The following is an 11303-nucleotide window of genomic DNA, read 5'->3' on the forward strand; positions in this document are numbered from 1 at the left end:
CCATGTTTCTGTAATTCCAATCAAATCATATTTGTTTACCTCTATTTGCGCAGCTAATTCATCCACCTTATTACGAATGCTCCTCGCATTAAGACACAAAGCCTTCAGGCTTGCTTTTTTAACGCTCTTAGACCTATTAGAATTATTATTTACTGTGGCCATGTTTGATTTAAACCGTTGATTTCTCTGACTGCCACTTTTGTTTTTCTCCTTCCTATCTTTTGCTTTTATCCTTGTTTCCCTTTCCTCTGTCTCCCTGCTCAGGTTCCCAACCCCCTGCCATTTTAGTTTAAACCCGCCCCCAGAGCACTAGCAAACACTCCCCCTAGGACATCGGTCCCGGCCCTGCCCAGGTGCAAACCGTCCGGTTTGAACTGGTCCCACCTCCCCCAGAACCGGTTCCAATGTCCCAGGAATTTGAATCCCTCCCCCTCACACCATTCCTCTAGCCACGTATTCATCTGAAATATCCTTCTATTTCTACTCTGACTAGCACGTGGCACTGGTAGCAATCCTGAGATTACTACCTTTGAGGTCCTATTTTTTAAATTTACCTTCTAACTCCCTATATTCAGCTTTTAGGACCTCATCCCGTTTTTTACCTATATCGTTGGTACCTATATGCACCACATATGCGCTTCACATGCCTGAAACCGGCACTTGCAAGGTCCCTACGGGTGCATACACAGCTCATACACAGCGCAGCCATTGTCGGGGCAGTGAATGCCTGACTGCAACTTCAAGATTTCCACGTTTAATGCGCATGCGCTACATCCTGAAGGTGTGTCAGTTCCAAAGGGGTAATAACGGCGAATGCCACTGCAAATTCCGAAGAAAACTTAATACTGGAAGTAGGATACTGCATGAAAGAAAACCGATGCATGTGAAAAGGAAAGGGAATGCATGTTTGCAAATTTGGCGGAAGGGGGAAATGGACACAGTCCGCTGCACAGGATTAAGGTTAAGATGTGCACTTTAGTGTGGCCAAATTAACATGTTTATGACTTAAGAAATTCCTACACATACAAGAGTCTGCTCAATCAATTCTCCTTCAGTGTTGTACTTCACAACATAGTCGAGAGAGAACAGTTCAGTTCTATGTAAACATGATTTGGCAATGTACACTCAAAGATGATAGTGTAAAATATAGCCTCAAGGTTTACTCTGATGATGTCCATTATGAATAACTTGTAGAAGTGGAAGAAGAATGAGACCACTTACATTAATCTGGGCAACCAAAATAAATTTTGGTTCCATCTGAATGTCACCAAGCAGTCACAGCAAATTATCCAAACACAGTGCCCAGTACCAGGCTGGATTTTGCCAATGGGGAGCTTTTGGAAGCGGGACTCCCACTTGTCAGGTTTTAGTCCCGCCTCCATCGACTTCTGGCCAACCCATGCTATTTTCCCTTGATTGACCTTGTTAAGCCTGCCCAGTGGGTTTAGCAGGCCAATTAAGGGAAAACCGGTGACAGAGAACATCAGCGAATGATTTTGGACAGATGAATTGTCATCGTTTGACAGCTCTGTGAAGCTGTCAAACACTGACATTCTCTGTTGTTTGATGAGTCCTTGTATTCAAGACTCATCAAACCTATCTGCTGAGCAGAAATCAGGTGGCTGTTGCATCGGAGAATGCAGCAGCCTCTGTCATCTCTGCCGGTGAGATGCGGGAGTCTCCGGTTCCCCAACTGTTGAAGCCTGCAGGAAGAAACAAAGGTAAGTAAACATTTTCTTTCACTTTACACTCACCTCACATACTTACCGCTCCACACTTGCACCCATTACTCACCTCTACAGCGCACTTTTGGTACCCGCAGACCCCCACAGACCCTCTGCTCGCCTTGGTGACCCTGGCAGGGTTTCCCGACATCAGGAAGCCCGCACTTGCAGGGGTAAAATGGGGATAACCCTCTTAACTGCCTGTTAACTACATGTTAACAGGCAGTTAAGTGGCTATAATTCTCTTTCCGCCTTGGGGAGGCGGCTCCCAGCGCGGGTCGGGTACCCGCCTCCTGGGAAGATGGCATGGAGGCAGGTTGGGGGCGGGATGGGCACCCGCCCCCAGATTCTGCCATTTTCCCGGCAGTCCTGCCACCAAACCCGCCTCCCCAGGGCTGGCAAAATTCCCCCCGAAGATTGTACAGGAAAACTCTTTATACTAGGATGGTTCACAGAAAGCCACAAATTGAAGGAAACAACATAAATTCCAGCTATCAAACAGGCAACTGGTAAAATAACTGGAATTATCCAGGAATTCATATACATCAGTGTTCCTCAATGCAGGAAGCTTGTGATGCATCCCTAGCCACACATGGATTGATCATGCCTGTGTTACGCTCTTCAAGTGGGCCTGCATTACCTGCAGCAACACAGAGAGAAACAATGGTACAACATGATCAGGTTTCCTTAAGTAAATGTGTATCATCCTAGATCTAAGTGTAAAGTACCTAACAGAGGTGGTGCATTTTTTTAATGCTTTAAAAGTTTGCATTACTGGTGTTTTACTTGTTCATGAAGATAGTTGAGAACAGTACAAAAATGTGGGAGTAAACAGCGCAATCAAAGCAACAGCTGAAGATACATTAGATAGGCATTTTTCAAAGTTTGTAACCGAAAAGAGAGAAGGGTTTAGGAAAAGAGACAATTCATCCTTCTTTCGTCTATCTCATAGGACTGCTTGTATGTTATATCAATAATATTTGAATTATTTTGCACTTATAACTATGACTTGTTCATTAGCTACACTAAAACTATCATACCTGCTTTCAGCTTTTGCGGATGTTATAGCATTAAGGATGTACCGTACAGCCTTAGTCAAATCATTCTGGAAAAGAAAACATGCAGTTAGGCAGTTAAAATTATTTAACTTTTCCAAGAAAAGGAATGCAAACTTAGAAATGGGACTTTTTTCCCCATTGAGGATGCTCACACCACTCCATATCAAAATATTTGAATATGATGCAAAGCTTTAAATCCAAAATAAAACAGAAAATGTTGGAATTGCACAAAACCGTCAGCCTATGAAAAAGAAACACAGGTTAGAGTTTCATCAAGCACTCGTGAATTTCATAAACATTTGTTATGTCCTGTTCATCAAATTGCATGCTATGCTTTCTGAATAAGCGTAATGCAGATTCATCCCTATTCCGCACACTATGCAGTCTAAACAATTTTAAATTATATTTTCTATCGGTTCAGGAACTCCATTAGTAGAACACTGCATGACCATTTGAGCATAAATCCCAACTGCAAAATAACATTGAAATTGACCAATCCTAATTTAAAAACTTTGCAGTAAATTTTAACCCCCAAAAACGGGTGTGTTGGGGTCGGTGAGATATTAAAATGTTAAAAATCTCAAACCCGCCTCCAACCCATCCACTTAAAGGAGGCGGGACAAGGGACGGCAAGCCAACTCACTCCCAGGAGGCAGGTTGGCCATTTAAATCCTTTTTTTGCAAGTTCAACCCTGGCCAGCTGGGTTTCCCAGGCCTCAGGAAACCCAGCAGCTGAAGGGAGGTGAGGACAGCTTCGGGGAGAAGGTAAGTGCCTTTACAGCACTGCTTGTGGGCCAGGAGGAGCAGGAGTGCTTTCCACAGCCCCCCCAAGCTACCGTCTTCCCTTGAATTGGACTACCCCCCATACAAATACCCCCTAATCGAGGATCAGACAGGCCCTCGGGGTCGTGGATTGGACCCCCCGGGTTTGGACTCCCCTACGCTCCCACTAGCAGCTGCAGGCTCCTTACCTGTGGCTCCGGCCTGCTCCGGAGTGCTCTCCGTCTGACTGGAAGTCAAACCTGTCAATCAGGTTGACTTCCGGGGGTGGGGGGGGGGGGGCGGGGGAGGGTGAGTATCCTGTTAAAATAATTCACACGCTGTAGAGTTAAAACTTCCTGGACCTCCAGGTTTCCTGTCTGAAACTCCATGCCCCATTCCCACCCCCGCTTACCAAACCTGCCCGTCAATATCCGGGTCTTTCTCTGTGGTCTATCCAAAACGGCAATAAATATATAAAACGAATATTCTATGTAAATTGATAAGGACACTCAGGCTAGAGCAGAACAGCTGCTTTCATTTGGCATGGTCACACAAGCTGGAACAGCCATCAGCAAACCACCTGCATGCTGTCAGCCATTATGGCCAGAGAGAGCTGACTGTGTGCCTAAAGGGCAAATGTGGGCAATATGATGCCAGGCAGGCAGTATCTACGGACACTGATGACCAGGATGTATTAGGCACATCAATCAGTCGGGCATCCATGTGTGCCAGTGCCCTGAAACTTTTAAAATGGACTTTAGCCAGCAATTTCCTTGGGGCAGCTAATGTTTCTGTAGGTTGGAATGCAAAGTCCAATCATTTGGCTTAAAGTCACAGTAGTCTGGTGAACTATAGCTAGTCAAATGGTAGATCTGTTATTGGACAATGGATGGATTGTTCTGTAATGCCTATCAAATGTCAGAAGGTTCAATGTTCATCCAGGTATCATGAGCTGTCAGTTCATGCTGTATCTGACTGGAAGATGACATTAAATAAGTTTTTGTTCTCAAGGTGAGAGTATTGTCAGTGCTGGGGAATGGAACACTTTCCCATTCTGGGCACCCTGTGTCAGCATTATTCCTGGGCTAGCTGTAGCAGACCAAAGTAAAGCTTCTAAATTACTATCCCAAAATGTATCTTTAGCAGAAAGAACAATTATTTCCTCCAGCAGCCATTCTTATGGCCTCTGAGTGGGACAGCCAGATCAATGCCATTCTATAGACAGTTCAGTGCTGCAGGGCTGCTCCCACTTGGAATAAAAATTTCAACTTCATGTAAATCAATAGACAGAGACTTATTTCATCACTTCGGTTGGATTAAAACCCAGATTATATCGGTGAAAGGGCAGTCCACACTCCCATTATGGCACACAGTCCCATAATACTTTGACTTCCTTGGAAATGAAAATCAGGAGAGATGTAGAACGGGCAGCTGATCTGATACCGCCCATTTTACACTGTCGGCCGAAGTCAAAATGACCCCCAATCTCTTTTGGAGGGCACTGATTGAGGGAGGAATGTTGGCCACTGGGAAAATTCCCTTCCCCCCTTTGAAATTGTGCCATGAGGTCCTTAATATCCACCAAAATAAGCAGATGAGGTCTCAATTTACTATCTAATCTGGAGAACAGCACCAACAATGTAGCACTCCCTTAGTACTGCACTGAAGCATCAGCCGAGACTTTGTGCTCAAATCCTGGATTGGGCTTCACCAGTGAAAATGTTACCAATTGAGCAAAGCTGATTCTGTCTAGCTGATTTTCAAATTTTCAAAGTGTCAGAAGTACTGTATGAAAAACACAGAAATAGTGCCAGTCATTTCACCTTGGTTTCATCTGATCTGCAGCTGGAAATTTACAAGCGCCTGCCAACTAACAAATATCCCTCATTAATATTAATGAAGTGATAATTAGACTTGAGGTAACAGGTGGGTAAGTCAGCGGAAAGGCTGCACCCCATCCATTCTTGCCAATGTAAGAAAAACCCGTTGGTTAGGATGTTTAACGCCTGGTACAAATATTCATACCTGAAAATTACAATTGGGGCTCTGCAGCCAGCATATTTAAGCAGCCTCCCATCTGTTTTAGGCAGGCAGGCAGCTCACCTTTTTACGGGCCTGCCTGAAAAATACATCAATCGGGCCCTGTGAGTCAATAGGGTGGCCATGATACCTGCCCGCTAAACCTGATTTTTACTTGCCAGCCACCTACTTTTCAGGCGAGAAACAGGTGGCCAGCAGTTGAAAATCACTCCCTTTATGTTTTAAAGGAAAAAGCAAGCCTGTGATACAACAGGATGTCATCTAACTTGCCAGAAGATCTACAGGTATTTTATTTTATATACAAGCACACATACGTGTATGGTTAAAAGTAAACTATTCACACAGTTCTCAAAGTTCACTTATTTATGACATATCACAGCCATTTGCTAAGAAGGTTTTGCTTTGAAATCATTTTAATTACTGTATTTAAATAAGTAAAACAAATCTTACTGTGTCTGCGGCAGATTTTGGAGCGCACAGCTGAGCTTGGCAAAGATATGCTCTACCCAAAAACTGATTGTATGGAAGTGCTCCCTTGAAATACATATTCAGGCAATCCTGGCTAATATCTTGGTGCTCAAACTAAAAGAGAAAAAGTTCCTGTATATAAGTGAACATACATTACAGGAGAAATTTGTACAAAATTTTTACAAAATACGTTAAAAATACAAAAAATGTCAGTTACAAAGAAGAAATGCGGCATCACTTTTATTTTCCCTCTTCAACTAGGCTGGAGATAAAAAGTTTGGAAAGTTGAACTCTAACGATCTATGTAAGCTCGATCTGCAAGCTAAACCAAATCCAGAATATTATTGGAAACATTTATAAAGAACTAAACTGCAAATGCTGAAAATATACAGCAAGGCATTCAGCATCTATAAAGAGATAAGACAGGTTAACATTGTAAGGCCGTCCCTCAGAATTTGAAACTGAAAGGTAATAAAGCCCCTCTATAGAGTGAATGAGAATGAAATAAAACAAAAATAGAACAAGGGACACATGACAGACACTCTGATCATATAAAAGGAAGCTAATGGGTTGAATGGCCTGCACACCACTTATTGGAAAACCTGTTAAATGGTAGAAAAGGTCATTTAATGAGGCAAGGAAGACATTAAAAGAACAAAAGAATATGTAATAGCTAAAATGGTCAAAAGCATGGGAAAACCTAATACTACAACAAAAAAGAGTAGATGGAAAGAAGAAAGATGCAGGAGCTCTGAAATGAAAACTGGAAATGCTGACAGTGGGTCTAACAGTCTCAAAAAGAGAAAAAGAAAGGGCTAGATCTGAGACCTGAAGTACCCGCCCATCTTATCTCCTCCACATGCTAAATGACCCATCACACACCCCCAGCTAAAAAGAATATGGATAAGACGGCTAAGCTATGACGTTGTTAAAGTTAATGATCAGAACAGAGGGCTGCAGAGCATCCAGGAGAAAAATGAGATATTGTTCCTGAAGCTTGCATTGAGTCTGGTTGGCTCATGGCCTCCTACACTGCTCCCCCATAGTGACCCAAGTTGGACTAGTCCATCTTAAGATTCCACCCCATTAAGCTGGAAGGTGAATAAATTACTGACAATTGTATCCATAACCTTAGTTTTTGTAAATGATTGCTATCTGTTAACTTCAGTCTAATAGTATGCATTCAATTACTGAAAGTAAAATGAGCATGTTTTTCCCAGCAACATATTAGTCTGTCCATCCCTTCTAGCCATCTACTAAAAAAAATGTTTTCTCTTTCTAGCCATTTCCTACCAGAATATGCACTTCCCCTGTAACTGCTGCCAAACTAGTCAGGAGGGTGAGACGGGTCTGAATGTGGGTAAAACGGGTCTGAATGTGATCTGTGGCAGTATAGAAGTAATTTAATATCTACTTTACACTGTGCAAAATTCTAACAATCAAATTCAAAAATCCCGATCAACTGCAAGACTAGTAGTATAATTTTTGACTGACAAAGTTTATTGTAAGAAAGGTGGCTTGTATTTGCTGTTATCATAATTGACTAATATTATAGCAGAAGGAAAAACATCAGCACATTTCTAGTCTGAAATGGAGTCAATGATTTCAACATTCAGATTGAAAAGCAAGCAGTATTTTATACTGGTGACAGATATTTCACTACCTGCAGTGCCAGTTCTGCACAGAGCACATATAAATCTGAGCTAACAGTCTCTGTTCCAGCCAATGTAGATCTTTCTTCAGTGGTTAGTTTTATTAATTCATAAGCTTTTTTCAAAGTACTGAAATCTAAAAAATAATTGAAAGAAAATAAATTTGATAAGTATAAATGTTAAAGATTTTTAAAACACCTTGCACATAACATTGTACTAATTTTTTTCATAAAATATTGTATTTATCTAAATGCTAAAAGACAAAGAGGTTATAAAATGAGAGAAGGTACTAAACCTCAAAAATGACAGTTAGCGATACCACCAGCCAAACATTTAATGAATTCACAACATTCCACTCTTGACTATTTTATTGGAGGTATTAAGCTACTTAAAATAAACAGGTTATTGCCGGCATTAAAATAGCATAAAAGGGAATGTCATCATAAAAAGTTAAACATTAGCCCACTAATATCAGTAACAGTTACTTCTGGGCTTCATTGTTAGATGCTTTAAGATATCTTCTCCCCTTCCCTTATTTGGGTCTCATTGTGCTAAGCACTATCCCAAAATAGTAGATAGCATGCTAATAGGCATCAGCAAATACCATTCCGAAATCAGTGCTAGAAGATATTAGCATTCCCCTGTGGGGAAGCAACTGACCTCCATTGTACCTAACCATTGTCCTTCTGTTAATTCAATCTCATTAGTTTTATAGTTACAATAATGTACATTTTTTTCAACCAATATGCAACACCTTATATTTATCAGTGTTAAATTTAATTTACAGTTGCATAGCTGATCTACATAATTCTCCAAATCTTTTGCTGCATCCGTTATCTCCATTCTCATTAGCATCCGTGAATAATTTACAATACAACAAAGCACAGAAACTAAGCAACAATGTCTCCATACTTATTACACTCTTCCAAAAAAAGCTCTCAAAATCTGGGCAATAGACAAAAGCCTTTAATTCTTAACTGTCTAGGGTTCACCAATAGTTGGCAATCGCAAAATGTATCGTCCTATTACACCATACAGCGTGTGTCGATAATGGCTTCACATCAATACAAACTGTACAGTATAATTCAGGAGCAGTCAACCAAGGAAAGCTGAAGCAATTCAAGTTAGGCTGCCGCCAGGAGGCAGCCTCGCACTGTTTGTCTTTCATCCTGCTGCAAACCACTAGGAGTTTGAAAGATTGTTGTGCCAACTTTTTTAATCTAACGAGCAAATAGATGCCAGTAAGCAGCTCAACTTCCCTTGCTCAGAGAGCAGTAGGTGCATTTCCACTACAACTGCAGAGTCGGTGCGAAGCAGCATTCACTTTGCAGCAAGGCTGCAGTTGGTGTAAATGTAGTGACACCCTAACTAGCAGAGGAGGCGGCCAGTCAAGCCTTTCACACCCCCAAGTTTTAGTGCGGTTGTGACACGGTTTCAGCTCGGCACCCGCGCTGAGGCTGTGTGAATGCAGGTAGCCGGAGTTGATGCTTCGGCACTCAGCGAGCAGCCCGCGATCGGCGCCTGGAAGACAACAAGCCGGACAAGGCTTTCCAACCCCGGTCACCCCCGCACTCTGAACCCGGCGCTGTCCCTGACTTCAGTACACGGGCAATGAATGGGCTGTAAGTACCGCTGCCGCAGACCGCCGCTGCTGCCAGCAGGTGCCTGATGCTCATATCCATCCTGCAGCCGGGTTTGCAATATCCGCCGATCCAAGTTTTCAAATTTCACAACAAAATCCAACAAAAGACGCTGCGACCGAACGCAGGCCCGCGGCTGGAGGGAATATAACCCAGACCGGGTCGGGTCGGGCCGGGCCCGCGGCTGGAGGGAATATAACCCAGGCCGGGTCGGGTCGGGCCGGGCCCGCGGCTGGAGGGGCCGATCTATTCCACAGTTGCTGCGGCGCCCACTCCCGATCTCGGACTGCGGCAAAGCAGAGCCCCGAGGCCTCGGAAAACCGACACACAATCCCCGCCCGATCAAGCCCTTCGGCCCCAACACATTAAAACGGGAGCGCGGCCCAGGGAGGGTGACTGCTCGCTGCCGCCCGTATCCCGGCAACGGGACGCGCCGCTCCTGCCACGGCGGCTCACACTGACCAAACCTCGTGCAGCCTCAACAAAAAGCAAAATACTGCGGTTGCTGGAAACCTAAAACAAAAAAAAAGTGAAAATGCTGGAAACGCTCAGCATCTGTGGGCAAGCAAGTTAAGCATTTCAGACTCGCACCTTGGTCCTCAACTGAGGACGACCAGGCAAACTTTGGGGAGTAAGCGGTGAAGTTGGAAAAGTTAGTTTGAGGTATACATTTGGCTGACACCCATGTAGTACTGAGGGAATGCTGCATTGTCGGAAGTGCCATCTTTCAGATGAGATGTTAATTTGAGGCCCCATGGGATGTAAAAGATCCCATGGCACTATTTCGAAGTAGACCAGGGGTATTTTCCTGGTGTCCTGGCCAATATTTATCTGTCAACCAACATCACCATAACAGATTAACAGCTGTTTGTGGGACCTTGCTGTGCACAAATTGGCTGCCGCGCTTCCTACAATGACTACACACTTAAAAAATACTTTGTTAGTTGTAAAGTGCTTTAGGACATCCTGGGGTCATAAAAAACGCTATATAAAGGCAAGTTCATCCTTTAACTTACCTAAAAATCCATCAACCTCAGTCTTGAATACCGCTGGTATTTTGTCCTCTTTCTCCACTGTGAACATGAATATAAAGTATTCAATTAACAAGTCTGCCATTTCCTTATTGTTTATTATAGTCTCGCCTGCATTTTTTAAAAATTTGTTTATGGGATCTGGGCGTTGCTGGCAAGGCCAGCACTTATTGCCCATCCCTTGAGAAGGTGGTGGTGAGCCACCTTCTTGAACCACTGCAGTCCGTGTGGTGATGGTACTCCCACAGTGCTGTTAGATAGGGAGTTCCAGGATTTTGACCCAGCGACAATGAAGGATCAGCGATATACTTCTAAGTCAGGATAGTGTATGACTTGGAGGGGAACTTGGAGGTGGTGGTGTTCCCATGTGCCTGCTGCCCTTGTCCTTCTAGGTGGAAGAGGTCGCGGGTTTGGGAGGTGCTGCCGAAGAAGCCTTGGTGAGTTGCTGCAGTGCATCTTGTAGATGCTACACATTGCAGCCATGGTACGCCGGTGGTGGAGTCTTTAATGGCCCCACATTTCCCTTTACCACTCTTTCTCATATATATATATAAACTTTGATATCTCGCTAGTGATTTTCATATTCCTTTTTGCACCTCGTTATTTTTTGGGGTATCCACTTGTTGCTTTTCACAGCTCTCCCTGTCTGCTGGATTTCCACTTTTCCTTGTGCAAGCCTTTTCCTTTCGCTTGACATTGTTTCTTACCTCATTATTGACCATGGTTGCTTAACTTTACACGTGGAGCCTTTGCCATTAAGGGGTATGTCCTGGTTTTGTATTGTACGAAATATTTCTTTGAATACTTCCCACTACCTGTCTGTAGGCTTACCCATTAACAGTTCAGCCCAGTTAACTGTGGTCATAGAATAGAATCATAGAATGATACAGCACAGAAGGAGGCCATTCAGCCCATCATGCCTATGCCA

General features: G+C 43.4%; 1 protein-coding gene across 1 annotated transcript in view; it reads right to left on the minus strand.

The window, feature by feature from the left end:
* cfap46 (cilia and flagella associated protein 46) overlaps window positions 1–9759 on the minus strand; it is a 575305-nt gene extending 565546 nt beyond the window's left edge. The window contains exons 1-4 of the mRNA XM_085994743.1: window positions 9335–9759; window positions 7716–7840; window positions 6035–6166; window positions 2765–2829 (exon numbers count right to left, since the gene is read on the minus strand). Coding sequence (XP_085850869.1) covers window positions 2765–2829; window positions 6035–6166; window positions 7716–7840; window positions 9335–9386 — 374 coding nt within the window. The 5' untranslated portion in view covers window positions 9387–9759. The remainder of the gene's footprint in view (window positions 1–2764; window positions 2830–6034; window positions 6167–7715; window positions 7841–9334) is intronic.
* Window positions 9760–11303: the final 1544 nt, after the last annotated feature.

This window comes from Somniosus microcephalus, chromosome 8 (genome assembly GCF_052327205.1).
Source record: "Somniosus microcephalus isolate GS21.2 chromosome 8, FLI_Smic_1.0, whole genome shotgun sequence".
Classification (NCBI taxonomy): Eukaryota; Metazoa; Chordata; class Chondrichthyes; order Squaliformes; family Somniosidae; genus Somniosus; species Somniosus microcephalus.